We start from the raw sequence: 18,778 nt of genomic DNA, 5'->3' as shown, positions 1-18,778 counted from the left end.
CGTCTGAAATGATAAGTAGTTCAATCCTCACTATAAAATAAAGAAAATTGCCTGCTCTGCACTGCGATGGCTTTTCTCCAATAACTGTGCATATTCAAAAAGAAGAAGAAGAAAAAAAAAGAAGCCGGGTAAATGATTAAATTCCTGCTTGTCAATCAATTGCCCTTTGGAGGGCAGGGTCTGTTTCAATTGAAATGGGTGAAACATGACTGAGGCCTCAGGCTGCAGGCAGGATGGATGTTGAGTGGATGGTCGGTCAGTCAGAAATTACCCACATCCAGAGCTCTGCTATAGGTAACACACGCTTAACAAGCTCCTGGCATTTACTGCTCCTGCTTCTGGTGAGTGACGTTTCTTCATGGATACATTCTAGAAGGAGTTTGTTATCCGTGCTTGGTCTCGGTTGCAGGAGACTAACAGGTACTGGAGGTCTGCTGCTACGGACAACTCTCGACGTCGATGACAAACTGAAACGTGTTTTGTGGCCGGTAGCTGAGTTACTGTTGTCTTAAAAATGGCGACGTATACGAGATGCTGATTGTGTTTGGATGATACACCTAGACAATTTCATTTTTTTCTCAATTTGATCTAAAGAGGTAAGCGAGTATGAATAAGTAAATCTAAACTGTACGAACACTGCGAGATATACGTTACCAAAAAAACTGCGCGATGAACACATTTACCGCCGTGGCACCATATGTTAAACTAATGTTTTGAATGTATTGACATTTTAAAACAGTTGTAATGTGCCCCCTCCCATCAGCCCTTTCCTTAAAGCTACGTCCATATGAACACACGCAGCCTGACAACTGCTAGAATACCCCGTTTGAGTGAACTGTAGCTGTGGTTGTTTGCAGAGACGGTAACAGATGTTTACTCGTGCTTCAACTTTGTTTCCTGTGCTACAGAAACTACGAACCTCCGTAGCACCAGTGCCATGAAGTTCATGTAAAGCAATGAAGTCTTCAGTGTGGAGGAACCTGCAGTAAACAACAGGCTTCATACAGTGTGTTCGAGAAGCCGTCACACATCGACACATTGGTTGTGACGCTGCTCCTGTGACGCAGACACATACGGGGAAAGCAAAGTGTCGTTGCTCGTCGTCTGTTTTCCAATACATCAAACTCTCAGATGACGCTAACACAAAGGGACAACAGGATCAAAGTTGAGACTTGCTGCTCATGTCAGGATTTCATGAGCTCGATGACACCCTGCGATTTAAATTCCGCCGGCATCTACAGACGCAGATCAAAGGGGCCAGGCACCTTCTGTGCTCGCGGGCGCTGCATTACGCTCGGAATATTCAAAGTCATTTGGAGACAATAAGATTAAAGCATCTGCACAAGAGGGATGAATGGACGGCCTGATTGTTAACTCCTGATCGGCCTGTATCGGGTCCTTTAGGCGTGGTTCGGACTCGCAGCAAAAAGCATACGGCTATCAGCTTATTAAAACTGGCTCAGGACATTTCCCTCAATTTAATAACCACGGCCTGTACAGTAACGATTTCGCCTCCCCTGGCTGTGCCACAGATCGTATCAGCAACAAGTGGAATGAAGTTGGAGCGGTTTTGCATATCTCTGCCGAGAGCCACAGTCTGACATTGGTAGGACATCACAAACTCATATTCATGACTCGACTGAGATTTTCTCCCCCGTGCCCTTCACCGCTCCTAGCTGAGCGACTGCTACACGCCCAACAAATGTGATGCAAATTCGCTGTGTCGCTGAATCCTCTCTTCACACACACACAGAGGGAGAGAGAGAGAAACGCACACACACACACAGAGACACACACACACGCATACACACACACACACACCGCACACTCCTGCGGCCATGGCAGTTCCAGCTCTGGATGAAAGCAGTGTACTACCCCTGCATTAATGGGTTCAAAAGAGGACTAGGGGCCAAAACTTCTCTGTGTAGTCAATCACTTCCTCCATCTTCCCTTCTCTGTTGCCAGACATCTGTACACGGCACCGACAAGCTTTGGACGAGCAATCTCTGCCCACCTCAAAGACAGAAACTAACACAACTGTTTGTCAACATGGGGTCTGAGATGAAACCCTGGGCACGGGAGCAGACAAGACTTTCTATAATCCTTAATATCAGATGGCAGGAAAATGCAGAACAAAGGCGACGGCCGTGCCAGCTCAGTCCTCGCCACGAGGCGGCTGGAGCTACTTTTGCCAAGGAAACTCTGCACATCAAGGAGTACCTCCCCAATTTGAATCTGCCCCTTACAATCCTTGGATCCTTCTTCTGCGGTGGCCTGTTTGGCACAACATGAGACGAACGCAAACCACAACTGTTCACAAATACTAATCTGGTTATTCAAATACCACGTTCCAGGGCCTTTGTCTCAAGCCTGTATATCACGATTTTAAACGTTGGACATGATTTAACCGACTTTTATGGATCAATCGAAGATTTTTGTCTTTCATGACCGATCTGGAAAAAAAGCAAAGATGACATCGGCTCCAAAATACAGCAATTAAATTGAGTGGAAACACTTTTTTCTGAATTGCACACGAGCTGAATGGAAAGTTAACATTTGCACCTACTTTAAATTAGAGCAGGAGGGAGAGATTTCCTGTCCCTGAATCTCTGAACACTGGCCAGGACCAATAAAAAGAAGCAGCATCCAGAGTGGTATAGGTAGTAAATACAGAGAGGACGTTTCACTGCAACAGAAACGACTGGTTTGGCACAATAGGAAATCAAAGAAGAGAGAGAGAGAGAGCTTTCCTCCCCTTTCTTCTGAGTTAATGCTGTTTTCGCCTATCGTCCTCTCCACATTGATGTATAGTCACAGCGGAAGAATGCGACCGAATTACCGCATTTAGCAGATCTGCAGGATTCCCCCCCCTGGGTGCATAATTTGTTTCTGCATGCTATCTTGACAAGTACAGAGTGAGCGGGAAAAAAACCCAGGGCCAGAGGAGGACTCGAGTCTGAGGCTTTGCTCGAGTGTCTATGATTCCCTGTAATTAGTATGTTAACTGTCACAGCAACCCATCAGGGTCCTCTGCAAATGACCTCGCTGTCAAGCTGTGGGTGTGGCGACCCCCTGTTTATGCATATTCAGGCGTCGCACTGCCCTCTATTGGCAGGGAGAGCGATGAAGGCGAGATGAATTGTACAGTGCAAGAGGCACAAAGGACAACAAGTATGTTATTTATGTTAGAAAACAACCGGACTGGGGAGTTTTTGTACACGCTTGCTGTGAAACCAGACTCTGGGTTACAAAAATCAACCACCTTGATCCTGTCATCCATCCATCCATCCTCTGAGGGTCACGGGCGACTGGAGCTAATCCCAGCTGACATTGGGGCGAGAGGCGGAGTACGGCCTGGACTTGTCGCCAGTCCATCACAGGGCCGACAACCCTCCACGCTCACACTCACACTTACGGGGCTAATACGAGATATCGGTTACCTTAACCTGCATGTCTTTGGACTGTGAGAGAGGAAGTACTGAGAAAACACTCGCAGACACGTGGAGAACATGCAGACTCCCAGGACCTTGTTACTGCGACAGTGCTCGCCACTGCACCACCGTGCCGCCTGGATCTTGTCGTTAAGACACAAATTAAAATTCCCAAACCCCTTTCAACAACACAGCTGTTTATTAAATTAATTAAAAGCTGCGTTAGACAGGATGAAATGACGACTTCACTCGATTAGCATTCCCCCCTGAATATTGGAGCTATTTTTTTTAATGCTCCTATATTTTCACTTCACTACACACACACACAGAAACAACTTTGCTGCCTAAGCTGGCAGCAAATCCAGTGTTCCTGTCTTGGCCAATACGGGGCAGGGATAAAAGGCTGTACTATTGGCAAGCATGACAACCATTCATAATGTACCTCCACACTCTCACGTTGTTAGTAACACTTTAGGGCATTTGGAACAATACAACTTCTGTTTCATAAAAGATTAGAACAGAAATCCGTAAAAAATAAACTATGACTAATAATCTCTGAACCCTACATTTTCTTCTCCAGTTGCTTGTAAAAATGATGAAAAACAAGCCGCAAAATCCACCTCCTGTTAGAATGTAGTCAATATTCACACCAGCAGTGCCCACCCACCACAGTTACTGTTCTGCCTCTGTGGGTCTTGCATCTTTGTTTTGCTGCCGACACCGGACTTAAATTTATCACAAAAGGGAGGCGGTGCAGCTGGCAGTCGGCGCTTCCGGCTTGAAAAGTACCTTCAAACTATTACTTAAATTCAATAAACCCGACTGCTGGTGCCTCTGTCGCCCGGCAGAGTGGAGATCCAGATCTACAGAGAGGGTCTGACCTCGGAACACTCCCGAAAAACATTAGCCCAAATGTTGGAAAGCGTCACGAGTCCCGCAGAGTTGTTCTGCGCGAATGCCAAAGTTTGACTTCTGCCCTGACCTCTGAGCGAGGTCCTTCTTTGATCCGCAGCGTTGAGCATTCAGCGCTTGTGTGCTGTCACTGCCCCCTGTATTTGTGACAGTGACAAGTTTGGTGCGTCTGGAGTTGGGCTTTTCTGAGCCGAGCCTCGACAGCCAGAAGCTTCCCGAGCTGCATCAGCTCCAGCGACAGGTCTGCTGTGGTCCAGGCTTCAAAAAACAGAGAAATTCGATTGACACTTCCTCCTGCATCCAAGTATTCTGCACGCCACCAGCTTGGAAGTCAGATGACAAGCAGCAGTGGGTCTGTTTCCTGGAGGGAGCTGTGCTGCATGTTTACCGAGCTCTCAAGTGCCTCCGAAGTTTACAACTAAATTTGAGGCGAGCTATTTTCCTCTGAGTGAGGCTCTCGGAAGCATTTCACCAAACACAGTTCAATAAATAAAAATTGATCCGGGGAGGATGGTATACTGAATTCCACAATAAACACATCTCTGCAGATGGACGCTTGTAAAAAAAAAACTAGCAGAACAATTTGACAGAACATGGAAATGTGTTGGTATCCATGCATTTAATATTACCGACAGCAGCTGTTGATTTTGGATTTACTGTAGATGCCACATTCGCTTCTGCTTCGCATTCTGAAAAACAGGATATTTGTTGAGCTTCCAATGCATTAAAATGTGCTGTAAAAAAAATCCTAAAGTGCAAACAAAGCAAATCTAACCACCAGGCTGGAACTCGTGTTGCGTTCATGGACATGCATTACTTTGCGGGTCCAAATTGAAGGGAGGTAGAAAACACATTTTTTACCACGACTCCCAAATTAAGATGCTGGTGGGTGGCCACTGATGGCATATTCGAGCATCATTTGTGGAAACGATAATGAAGCGCACGCAGCCAAATAGAGCAACGGAGCACACCAGTACAGTTGGTCATCATCATGATTCATTTGGCCCTGATAGTCACAGAAAAGCCTGCGTGCTGCAGATTACATTTCTAATAAGCATCCCTGGGGGGGGGGGGAGAAAACTGCTCTTGATGACGATCAGGTCAGGGAGGAGAAAGATGTGCTCTTTCCAAAAAAAAAACGGTCTCAAGCCTTTCGTGTGTCCAGCTGTTTGTGTTTTTCTGTCTGCCAGAAGGATATTACTGCGGCACGAGAAAGAAGAGTCGCCGCACCTCAGGTGGACATGTGGCCAGAACGACCTTTTAATCCATGCTGTGGCATCTTGTCTTGACAAATCAAGAGAGGTGGCTGGTGTCTGGGCATCTGAAAGGTAGCAAACAACCTTCAAGAAGAATAAATTAAAAAAAACGGCGAGGGTATATTCTGAAAGGTGTTAATTTGATGACTTGCCTTTTAAAAAAAGCGATAACATAAACAGTCTAAAGGAGGGAGAGGAAATAAATCATCAGAGAGGCGTTGCATCGGGGGAAGGCCACCTTTTTGTCCTTCTCCCTTTTAATCCATATTTCATAACCCAGCATCCCGGCAGCCTTCACACTGAACCCGTTCCCTCGTCTTGGCTGTGGGAGCTCGGAGTCATTATGTTTGTAAATCAGTCATTCACCAGACAAAATGTAGCCGTGAACACGCCGTGCTCGCCGCTGCCAGGGATGCTGCTCAACAAGCTCATTTTCTCACTTTCATGTGGCAAACTGAATACACAGTTCTGCTCTCTTATCGCCTCCATCAGCGGGGAAGATGGATGACCACGCGAGTGAAAGGGACACGCACAACATGCCCCAAAAGCACCAGCCAGTCCAGTAAACAAGCACAGACCCCAGTGACCCAGTACAGTGTAATTGTACTGGATGACAGACAGAGATGACCTACAACGTGTTTGATGGATTTCCAGACTGAATAACAAGACTTTCCAAAAGGGAAAATACATTAAAAAATGAAGTAAATAAGGAATTATGATGATCTGTGTGATCTGTGTAAACTAGTGGTGTGTATTAGGGGTAAGACGTGAGCAAGCGTTGCCGTTTTTTCTGAGCGGAGACACAGAAGCTAATCCTCTCAGAGAAAGAGAAGGGAAGCTCACCCCCGATGCAGCCCGAACCCTTTCCCAGTTTGTCATTCTGCACTTCAAAGCATACATGATGAAATCCCCCAAGGTATTATAAGAGCTCTGGCATAGCAGCCATCCTCAAACCTGTCCTAGCCCTAATGCCTCATAAATGGAGTCTGGAAACATGTCCCTTTACTATTTCTAACGTCTTTGTAGTCTTGGATCTTTAAGAACCTTTTAGAGTCGCAGAGGAAGGAGAAGAAGGAGATATGAGGTGTTTGTGAGTCATTATGCAGCCGAGGGATTCCAGTCCCCTCACTGTAAAAATCCTGCACACACAGTGTGCACGTGCACCTCGTTCAGAGCGGTTAGGTCGGTGCAGGAACCCGGCATCGATCGCCTTCCGAGCTTTGCTGAATGAGCGGTTGTAGAGAAACACAGTGCACAGAAAATAAATGTGTCCTGCATTGAGAAAAGCACGTAATTCAAGTCATTCAGTTCTCAATGCACTATGTGACGCCATCCGATGGCGGTTGTTATACAGCGTGCTGAGCTGTCACATTATTGCGTTTCATAAATACATCCATTACTGGTCTCCAGGCTTCAGGCGAACAACGCCTGCGGGACGGACTTGAAAATAAATGGCTGATAAAACTCTGTGAGGCTCAGAGTCACACAGGGAGATGAAGGGAGCACCTGTATTTAAGATTTTAGAGCATGAGTTAAATTAAATTATATAAATTATATATATATACATATAAAACATATATAAATCAAAAAGTAACAATCCATGCTAACACGTTTTTTTGATGTAAACTAATTTAAATATTCTTCAATTCAGCTGTTACCGTGGGGACAGTTAAGTGTCGTACAAGATGGATGACACAAGCTATCTATTATTTCCATTTGTTGCTTAAAGGTTTAAAGATGGACGACACGACAGCTCCCTGAACGTGAAGCCAAAATATCTCAATCGCCCCCTGGTGGCTGGCTGCAGTATAGGTCATAACCCTTTTCTCCTCAATGTTAGCAAACAGAACATTGGTCAAATTAATTTCTTATTAATAAAAAACATTTCTGTCATTTGAGGTAGTTCTGGTACGTGTGGTATTATTAGTTATTTGATGGGCGGCTCCACTCCACAATCACCACTGTGCAGACTCAAGATGGCTGCACCAGTATCGGTGATATCTTGGCTTCAAATCTGCACATTTGGAGGAAGTGGAGACACATCGTCCATCTTCGTATTCAGTCATTAACTGTGCCATTTAACAGCTGATTCTCCCGTATGGAAATGTGGTTCATCTGCTAAAGCATCTCCTATTAATCCGTTAACTCCAGCACCTCACACGGTCCCTAAGGGGCCAGACCTGCCCTGTTCCATCTTTCAACAGACAGGATGTGCGCTGACTCTTTAAACAACGGCCATCACGACGTGGATTGTCTATTGACCACGATAGCCCAGGATTCTGTGTGTGGGTGTGTGTGTGTGTGTGAGTGTGAGAGAGAGAGAGGGAGAAAATGAAAGAGATAAATTGAGGGGAGTTGGTCTGCCCCGCTGTTCTCTCCGACTTGTGATAAGGTTTATCTCCGGTGCCTAACGAGTTCGCCCAGTAGCCCAGGCCCGGCTCCTGAGTGGACCGGGCCAGCAGTGGGGGTGAGCTCCCTCAGGTGACCTGCGCATGTTGTTCATGCTACGCCGCTTTAGAACTTTATTTCTTGTAGGAGATGGCTTCGGCCCCTTCGGCCACATCTCTTTTAATCTGGGATTTCGTTTTTTTTTCTCGCCTCCTTTTCTTCATCCTTTCTACTCACTGTAACTCAGACTGCCAAGAGAAGCTGCGAGAGCTGGAGAAAGAGATGCTGCGGAGCTTTGGCACAGAGAGGCGTGTGTGTCCCAGAGGCGGTGGCTGAGGCGAAGATGGAGACACAGAGAGGGAGAAGGGCTGCTGCCGAGTTAAGCCCCTAATCACAGTCTGCTCTGCATGAAGGACTTAAAGTCACTCCATTTAATGCTACCTTCTCTTTAGTCAAAAAAAGGGAGAGAAATACTCCTGCTTACCTCCTCAGCTTTCTGATACCTAGGCCCCGGTTCCTATCACGCAACAATTCATGTGATGCATTAAAGTAATCACAAACAAATACTGGGGAACATGCAAACCAAGCACATACATAAGCTGCAGCACTGAAGTCTGGACCTTTTCTGGAAATTTTCCAGAAGGGCTGCAAACGTCTAAGTTTGTTGCTCCTGAACTTTTCTTCCCAGCTCCCTGTTAAAATATCCAAGTGGAGCCTGTGTGAGAATACAGCAATGTGCGGAAGATTCACAGCGAACGGGTGGGGGGGCGTATTGATGTCGACAGACGCAAATCACCAAAAAATCTGATTTAAGAATATGAATATATCAGAAAACGAGGTGTTATACATTTTAAGATAACTCAACTTAGAAATAGGAGATTCGGGAGCATTTCACGATAAGGTCTGATGCTGGTTTCTGAATTTATACATCATGTCCTGCCTCCTGCTGCTCTACTCAGACGCCCCCCCTCACCACAGCTCCTCTTGAACATGTGTGACCAAACTCCAGAAAATGTCCAAGGGCCAGTTTTTCAGACATTTTCTGGAGCTCATGTCTGAAAACGGACTTTAAAAACCCACAGCAATGCGAGCATGAATGTGTCCCTCTCTCACATATTAGCCTGAACATTAACAGCAACAACATACATGTGAACCACGTGAAACAATTTCATGGCGAGCCACATTCGTGACTGACACGGCCGTCGTGCCCCTCATCCGTGTGCTCAGGTGCCTCATTTGTTTGTGTGTGAGAGGTGGAGAATACGAGCGGATCCTTGGAGACCACAGGCTCCCACTGCCTCTAAATATATTAATTGACTTGGCTCCGCTTCCAGCCAGGTGTAACACACTTTCGCAGAACACTCCAGAACTTTCGGCGAGATCTTCTGGGAAATTCCCACCTGCCGTGTCAGAGCTTCACTTTCCACACTTCCAACCGCTGCCTCCCCTCACCCTCGCCGTCTCGTCCACATGGCCTTGCAGACTCCGGGATGGCATATAGGTCTTAATCTAATGTCGGAGCATTGATTTATGCTTGGGTGTCCCACAGCCATTAAGATAATTGCATGATCACTTTATAACACCCTCCTAATTTGCCCCCCACCCCCCACCCACTCCACCAGCCTGGCTCAGAAAGACCCGTAACCACATTATGGTGTTATAAAATGTGGTTGGAAATATTATCTCTCAACCCCTTCGCAAATTGATCTCCAACCATTTCCTCTGAATAAACCCTTTTAGTCGTTCTCTCACCTTTGCTGACCACTTGATCTATCGGAGGCTTCCAGAACTTAACAGCTTGTATTGATCGAGACGCTTCCTCCGGCATCTTGAGGGGATGCTCTTGTGTCACCTTGTAATTCTAATAGTCTGGGTACTTCTGAGTGAGATCATCCCCGAGACAATGTATTTTTAGCCGCTGGGGCAAAGCATCTGCACTTTGATTGCATTTAATTGAAAACGACGGCAGTAATTGGCAAAATGATCTCTGCCGACACAAATCTTTATGAAAATAAAGATTCCGACTTTGCTGTTGGCGAAAAGGAGAAGTTAGCATCAGTGAAAGTTAAATTGCTCTGACTCTCAGGGAGGCACTTGGCTTCCTGAGCATAAACAGTGCCAGTTTAGAAACATTGAACACAGACGGAGTTCAAGTTCATAAAGATGCAGTGATTAAAATGTTTTACTCATTCATAATATTTAATGAGGTTATTACTTGAAAAGGTTTAGATGCAGTTTCTGCACGTGTAGGAAATTCCAGCCACTCTGACAACAAGTTCAAGAGGCAAAAAAAGGTTTCGACCTTCAAACTATAATCCGGTCGTCTTTGCGTCCTTGTGTATTTTTGTCCCAGATGTTATGAAATTCCCTGTGTGTGTTACTGAGATATCACATTCACAAGGTCACTGTGACCTTGACCTTTAGCCTTTGACCACCAAAATCTAATCAGTTCATCTTTGAATCCAAGTGAACGTTTGTACAGAATTTGAAAATATTCCCAGGCGGTATTCCGAAGATGTCGCGTTCACATGGCAACTAAAACATTTTGGCTCCGGCCACTGGCTCTCACCGGCACGGAGGCATAAACATTGAAAAAGCTCAACATGCTTCCTCTCAATCAATTACAACTTATGTTCTGGTGAAAACTTCATATTATCATTATCATATATCATCATAAGAAAGAGGAAGTACAATGTTTTGTGCACCCAGTTTGATTTCTCCAATAATAATAATAATTTAATTAAAATTTAAAAAGCTAGTCATGAGTTATTGAGGTATTTTTTTACTTACATATTGACTTTAGCTGTTTCTTATGCATTCAACTGATACAATTTGGTTCTGCATTACTTGTATTAACTAAGATTTATCCTGTAATGTTTTCATCCGAGCTGAGACCAGATGTAGTGTTAAAGATTAATGAGCTTGTAAAGAATTTATGGGACTTTTCTCTTAGATGCTATACCTTGATTTACTGATTGGTCCCACTGTGTTACATTCCTATTTGATTTATACGAGGGCTGATCGACAGGTTCATGGCCGGAGGTGGACAGCATCAGTCACAGATCAAGATTTACACATTTATCTTAAAGGTTCAGTGTGTAGAACTTAGTGACACCTAGTGGTGAAGTTGCATGTTGCAGCTGAATACCCCTGGTAGAGAACCTGTGGTAGCCTTCAGTTGTCATAAAAACTCAAAAGGTGTAAAGTTTGTCCAGTCTGGGCAACTGTAAAAAAGAAAATGTCTGCCTCCATAGAGAGGACCTGCTCCTGATGTAAATATAACGTGTTTAAATATAAAGAGCTCATTCTAGGGTCAAGAAAAAGATAATCTGTACAATTTAGATGAACCACACAAGTGAAAACATCACAAGGATTATTTTATATTATATTTCTACCTATAGATCCCTTTCACCTTTAATCCTCGCTCCCTCTTACACGTGCATAGAACACATCTGTGCTCTTTAAGAAAGGATCTTTGTCCCAGTGTCACAGGGGTTTTTACCTTTCTCTCTGGTGACTTCGTGGCAAAGACGGGCATGTGACAGGAAAGCAGCGGACACCAGAGCGGCGCCTTCGTCTTCCCTTCGTCTTCTCCGTACAACCAGCCCGGTGAATTCTCCTCTCCTGAAAGAGAGAGAGAGAGAGAGAGAAAAGAGAGACTTTTTCATTTCCTCTCCTGAAGGTGGATCTATGTTAATGTCGTTATCCTTCACCGGCTTGTTTTATTGACACGCACCGACTGAATAAAGCTCACGCTCACATCGGCCGTAAACTCTCCTTCAACATGTCAGAAACCAAGGAAAAAGAGGAAGGACATTTATCTCCCTCTATTATGTGATATGAACAGCGTTATTAGCATGTGAATAATATAATCAGCTAGAGGCCTATTCCCTGATGTAGGAGGCGAGGCCAGCTTCTGCCAACACAGGGCCTCAGCAGTGATGAAACCTGCACTTAATCAACAGTGAGAGTCGGTCCCGGCAGGAAAAAATACAACTGCTGGATTTGAGTTATAATAATGGGTCCGGCTGTTTGTTGCAAACATCTCGGCGCTCGCAGCTCCGAGCTTCACAACAGGTGCACCCCCCTGACAAGGCGCCGGGGCAAATCTTGCCAAACCGATCCCACTATGTAATTTTTGCGATCATCAATTTCAATTTACAGAAAGTAAATTGTGCATGAAATTCAACAGCTTGCAAAAAATTTGCCTGCATACGTTTCCATTGGCACGAGCTGCCTATTAGCGGCGCTGTGTCTCCCAGGCATCACGGCCACATTAGATGTATTTGCATTGGTTTATTTCAGAGTTTGTTTTTAAAAAGGAACAATGTTGGTCGACTCTTTCTCTGCATGTAGGAGTTTGCACTAAATGACGGCACCAGAGGTTGTTTGAATGATTCCATTCATCCGGTTTTGGCCTCACAGATAAATACACCTTTTCAATTTAAACAGCTCCTTAGCAAATTAGTGAAATTAGAGAAATGTATCATCGCTCTCCCAAGTCGTTGGAAATTCTCATCACATTCAAAGCTTGAGTGCATTTCAATAAAATTCAAGCCACGGTCATACAGAGCAAGGAGCTGCAACAATGATCAAGGACAGGAATGAGTGGGCTGCTTCTTTTCAGAACTTTCAATGACTTTTCCTTTTTGTGTTTGTTTGCTGTTGATTTTCTCTCACATCTGTTTTTTTAACCTTGTGAGCACCACCTCCATTCTATCCTCAAAACATTTGTAAACAAATCCAAGTGTCTGCGTGCCTACACCAGTCGAGATGCATGAAATAAAAAAGATATTTTCATTTTGTATTCACCAAAAGAATAGAGGAGAATACAACTTTTGAGGAAAATAGGTTTTTCAGGACGAGATACAAGACATTTTTCAAGAGATGCTTAATCTGATTTATATAAAATTCATAAAATGGCTGGATATTGCACAATTTATGCAGTGAATCTAAGTTCAAGTACACATAAATACACATATTCAAGTTAGAGTACCACATTACCTTTTCTACCTCAGTTAAAGTAAGAAAATACCTGCTTTGAAGTATTAAAAGTAAAAGTATTAGCTGTGTGCAGCCCATTCCCTATAGAAGTGGAGTAGAAAGTACAGATTTTTGCTGATACATCTAGTGGAGTAAAACTGAAAAGTACCTGAAAACAAATCTACTTAAGTAAACTACAGATACACGAAAAATGCACTTAAGTACAGTAACTGAGTACATGTACTTTGTTACATCCCACCACTGACTTTAACTATAACACATTTAGCGTCTTCTCCATCTCTGGCACAACATCGTGACTAACACAGTCCTGCTCAGAGCAAGGTCACTGCGGAGAATGGGGCAGATAATTATAAGGTTTTTAAAAAACGGTCATTTATATTTTTCAGCCATCTAGAGTTGCGGCGTGTTCTTTAATAATTACTCTTGAGGATGTGGGGGGGGGGGCGTGGTGGGGCGGTGGAGTTTTGGCCCCGTGGGCCGACCGCCCCTCAGTGATTCCCTGCCAGGATATCAGGGAGGTGTGAGGTCACTGACTAAAAGACTTGAATCGCAGCCAGATTGCTGCAGGTGGGGAAAGGGAGGTCCAGCGGTTTCCTCTACACCCGAGCAATCATCAACTTTCATCAGTTAATTAATACATTAGCTAAAATAATGTTCCGCTTGGGAATGCTGGGTGTGGATTTAAAGGAATCGGACGCGCGGGGAGATGGAAGGAACGGAACGACGGGTTCGTGGGTATGAGAGGACACAAAATGGCCTTCACCTTCAGTCTTTGCCACCGAGTCGTGATGATGAATAACAATGAACAAATGATAAGCACGGACCTAAATTGAAACCGGCATCAAATTGGGACATGCACCTCACACACACACACACACACATCTCATTTATGAATGTGTTTGCATCCTTTGCACCTCTAGACACAGGAGCCATAACATTCAAGAGGTGTGAATACGCCACATTCCTCATCTATGTCAGAAGGATCCATCACTTTCCAGGTTCTTTTTCAGTCGTAAATTTGCTGCTCGTCGTAAATTTTCCGAAAATAACTAAAAAACTTGATATTTATGACGTTGACTCATCTTTTCCTTAAAGTCCCGCGTCGTGAAGTGAAATAGTAGCTGAATCCATCACTCTCTCATTTTGATGGTGTTAAACTGACTGTAGTAAAAAATTAAGATCTCACCGACAACATTTCTATTTCATGTGTTTACTCCGAGTTTCTCCCCGGTCTCGTGCCCGGCGAGCTGTGATTCATACAAGATTCACATCGTGTTGCATTTACCACTAATAGGACTTACACAGACTAGGGGGTAAAAAAAAAAAGGATTCACGTCAGCTGCATAATGGTGATTACAAGCAGGGGCCGGGGACATGCGACTTGCTGTGGCTTCCGATATCTACCAATTAGTGTCACAGTGCAGGCAGCGAAGTGCATGGATGTCACAAAAGCCAGCAGCCAGTCCGACATAATAAGAATCAAAACCATGTTATCATTAAATCGCTATATTACAGATGCAAGGAACTGGTTATTCTTACATATCATTGGTCTATTATGAAAATAAAAAAGTTGGAATATGGATTCAACATATATTTTATACTTTTATCCATGACAGCGTATTAGAAATAATCGCAAAACCAGGACAGTTGTGTAACATTTGATTTACAAAGCAACGGACCAATGGAAGGACAAATCGTATGTTACATCTTCAGGCAATTAAAAGGGGATTTGTAATCACCACTGTTGTTTCTCCACCCGTGTCTGTTTGTTTGTTGGTTTATTTGTTTGTCAGCAGGATGAAAGAAAAACTACTGAATGGATTTTCACAAAACATGAACCAAGAATGAACCTGTCAAATTTTGGAGCAGATCCGGACAAAGGCCGGGATCCAGGAGTTTTTATATCACCGTCTTGAACTTTGAGTGTTTTCACAAATAATTCATGGATCTTGATGTAAAACATCAGACACATCGAAGGGACTGACATCTATGAGTTTGTGCAATTTGATGCAGATCCAAATAAAATTATGGATTTAGTGGATCCAAATGTGGAGTCATACGGGGATAAGATCCTTTCAGCCACTGTACGGTAACACATGGGGCTAGAAACCAGTCACTGCCACCAATGTGCAAATTACATATTGTAGATTAATAAACAGTTAATATTCATCTTCAATAGAGGGATGTGCTTTACCTGGTGCAATTCAACAATTTTTTTCCTTGAGCTTCAGGAACGCCTCACGTTTCCCTGTTAACCTGCTCGACACCACACACCTCCCACAACCAGCTCACCTCCAGCCTACGTCTACAGCTTCACTCAACCCCTGTCATGTCATGAGTCATGTGCATCAGCTGGCCTCGCTGTCGCCGAGGAAACAAAACACATCCCTGTTGACTGTGCAACCTTATCCTCCGCAGCGAGAGAGACAGCCGCGTATCACACACCTGGAAATATCGATAGGAAAACCACTCGATGAATGTAACTGTGAATGCTGCTGTCATTTCACTGTTTACGGACAAATGCTCTCACACACACACACACACACACACACACTAACACACACAGGCACACACACGCCAGTTTGGCTTGATCACGAGGTCACCTGGGAATCCTGCACGCTGAGGTAAACATTGAATCACACTTGCCTGCATGTAACTGCTAGTATGTGCAGAGCTCTCTAAATACATGCTCAACTAGCCCATTTCCCCCCGGAGGGCAACGGGAGAGGAGTCCGGCGAGTTAGGATCCACTTCCAACTTCCACAGTTTTTACCGATGCCTAATAAAAGTGGATCTACACTGTGGAATAGGCAGTTGCTGCATGGATGCATTGCACGAAAAAGACTGACAAGTAGATTAGTGCAGTGCTTCCAAGCCGGAGGTGTACGTTTCCCCCGGAGGTGCTTCTGCAGCTGCCAGGGAAAAAAAGGCTGTAAAGCAACTCAGCTGGAAAAATAAAAACTATGATTTAGTTTTTATAAAAGTTTACTTTTTTAAAAATCCACTTAATTGTGTTGAAGAGCAAAACGAACGCACAAGCACCATTTCTAATTGCTGAGAGGTAAACTACCAGATATGATAATCCCAGTCTGAGTGAGCTGCAACACCTGAACACACCGTTCTGGTTGAAGAGTGCATGAAAACTCATTAGCGGGGAAAGTGGAGAGGCTGAAATAGCATAAAGTGCTAAAGTTAAAAGTGGTGTTGGTCCATGTGGTATTAGTGCTGTTGACAATGTGCCAGACCGTCTAAATAGAGACAAAAGTTACGCATCAACAGTTCCTGGATCATTTTTTTCCTCGATGACCTTTTGTGGAACGAGTCTGTGAAGAGGCCGATGTGAAAGAGCTGTGGCGTCGGATTAAAGGAAAGGTTTGTGAACCACTTGATCAGTGAACCGGTACAAATAGAAACAAGTGCAACTTTTATTCCTAAAATGCAGAAACAAACGCCAGCGGACAAACAGGGAGTAAGATTCCCACTAATGCAGAGCTGCGGTCATTTCAGCGTCAATGTTCCCAACGAATGAAATCTCCTGACCTGATGGTAAACACCGTTTAATAACTTATTCCACAGATCTGATTGTAATGTGTTGTTTCAATCAAAGCTAATTTTTCTCATAGCCCCGGCAATCAGAGGGAAACCGAGGCTGCGCTCAGCACGGACAACACCTACCAAACGTTTATTTAATCATGTAAGTGTTACTGCTATTGTGGCAGCTGAGAGAGTAAAAACCTCCGAGGTCGATGGGTTTATACTGTGTTTGATACTTCAAGGTACTCTTGATGTTGCAGTCTCTGCTTTTGTCTTTCTTCAATTGATGCAAACACCAAGCACCGGCTCTTGTACTTGTAGAGAACTTTACTTTCTGAGTACTGGCTGATCGGCCACCGCCTCGGACACGCCCACCAAACGAGATGAATTATGACTCGAGGCCCGGCGCACACGGATTCAAGCAAAAAAGGGTCAACACCATTCAAATTGGAAACCGTAGCAAAATGGTGTCAATTGTTGTGCGATTGAACGTTCAGCAGACAAAGACAAACCAGAGCCAAGACATAAATTGAAAAATCCAAATCAAAGACCAGACACACTGAAAACAGAACGAGGCCAAATATCAAGGCCAAAGTCCAAAGAACTGAAAAGCAAATGTGGAATCAAAACAAATTTCAAAAAACAAGGCCAAGCAGAAAGTCCACAAAGTCCAGAAGCAGGTCAGATCCTGACAGTTACGACTGTTTTAATGTTGTAAATAATAAACCACGGTGTGGTGAGTTCCGCCGAGCCGCAGCTTATTCATCCGCGGTGTTAATTAGAGGCAATCAATATGAAAGATGAGATTCCTCAGGCTCAAAGGTGAAGGTCGGGTCTGTCTACAAATCTCAATCGCAGCTACCGTACAATAACTGCGTCTAACAGCATCATCTGTGGGGCTGCGGGGTCGGAATAATAAGTGGGCGGACTCCGTTTCCTCGCTTTCCACATTCCAATCATGCTTTTGTTTCAAGTCTATTTTACTGATGAAGATTAATTTGCAGAGCATGGCGCTCTATCAACCCCGGTGACACGCAGGGGCAAAGATATAGACTAATTAAATACACCAGTGCAATTTATATTTCCCATGGATCAATGCGAGTGTGGGATCTGTTAATTAAATCTGTGATAATGTTTACTCATCATAAACATTTCCCATGTTTGAGCACGGCGAGATAGGGAGATAATCTCTGCTGTCTGGCAGATTAATTTTAGGGACTAAGGGAAAATCCTGCCAGCACATGGGGAGTGAATGTGTGTGTGTGTGTGTGTGTGTGTGTGTGGGGGTTTCTCCTCGACGTGTATAATAAACACCTAACGACACACAGCTAAAGAGATAACACCTAAATGTAAGGTATAGCTAACGTATGCAGAGAAATCCATCACCATAGCAACCAAACAATCAGAATGCATGGCTTAATAAAAGTGCAGCATGCTCCCCCCTCCCCCCCGCCTGTTTGATGCCTTTTGTGTGGTGCACATCAGCATGGCACAGGTTATCACACAGTGGATTAAGAAGACGTGTCAGAGTGTGTGCCAGAACTTCCCAAAGCCGCACTCCACTCATCTATTGATCCGTGTGCGAGGGTGGGGGTGGTGGTGGTGAGAGAGAAGCGGCACACTTAGCAGTGTAACCGCAGGCAGCAGCCCCCTGCCTGCCCTCTGTTCCCTGCAGTGGGACTGATTGCTTGTCTCAATCATCCGTTCACCCCCACCCCCTCCACCACCATCACTTCCACACAAACACACTCGTATAGACACGCACTCCCACACACCCCTCGACATCCGTCCCTCTCTCTCTCTCTCTCTCTGCGCGGCTCATTCACTCCTCTGCCTCTGTCTCGGGCGGCAATCTCTCATGATTCGACGGCCTCTCGCTCTTCTTGTGAGGGCCATCAAAGTCCAGAGCCGTAACCCTGTCTGAAAGGGCTGGGACTGCATGGTAGGAAGCAATTAATTCTGCAGCCAGAAAGCCCATTAATTAGGCAACGCTTCTGGCTATTTCACGAAGAGCCTTCACAAACGGTAGGGCCACTCAGAGAGACATAAAAGATGCACTGGCACACCGGGTTATTAATGGACCCCAGGACTCCTGGCAAAGCACCGCTGTGGGCTAATTCTCACTCTCTGTTCCGAGGCCTCACAACCACCACGTCCACTCAAAGTGACAAATGCTATTTACTAGAAACGTGCCTCACTGGGCTTGGCTATCATATGAAATCATGTAAACTAGTGCAGCTTCAGTATTTGGCT

The 18,778-nt window shown here is 44.6% G+C and overlaps 1 protein-coding gene across 9 annotated transcripts in view; it reads right to left on the bottom strand.

The window, feature by feature from the left end:
- Window positions 1–18,778, bottom strand: part of arhgef10la (Rho guanine nucleotide exchange factor (GEF) 10-like a) — a 103,775-nt gene that overhangs the window by 26,137 nt on the left and 58,860 nt on the right. For all 9 annotated transcript variants that reach the window (XM_035150722.2, XM_047338638.1, XM_035150730.2 and 6 more), the window contains one exon: window positions 11,490–11,611. In XM_035150722.2, coding sequence (XP_035006613.2) covers window positions 11,490–11,611 — 122 coding nt within the window. The remainder of the gene's footprint in view (window positions 1–11,489; window positions 11,612–18,778) is intronic.

This window comes from Hippoglossus stenolepis, chromosome 3 (assembly GCF_022539355.2).
Source record: "Hippoglossus stenolepis isolate QCI-W04-F060 chromosome 3, HSTE1.2, whole genome shotgun sequence".
In the NCBI taxonomy this organism is placed as follows: Eukaryota; Metazoa; Chordata; class Actinopteri; order Pleuronectiformes; family Pleuronectidae; genus Hippoglossus; species Hippoglossus stenolepis.
Note: the sequence above shows the minus strand (reverse complement) of the source record. Positions and strands in the feature narration are given on the sequence as shown.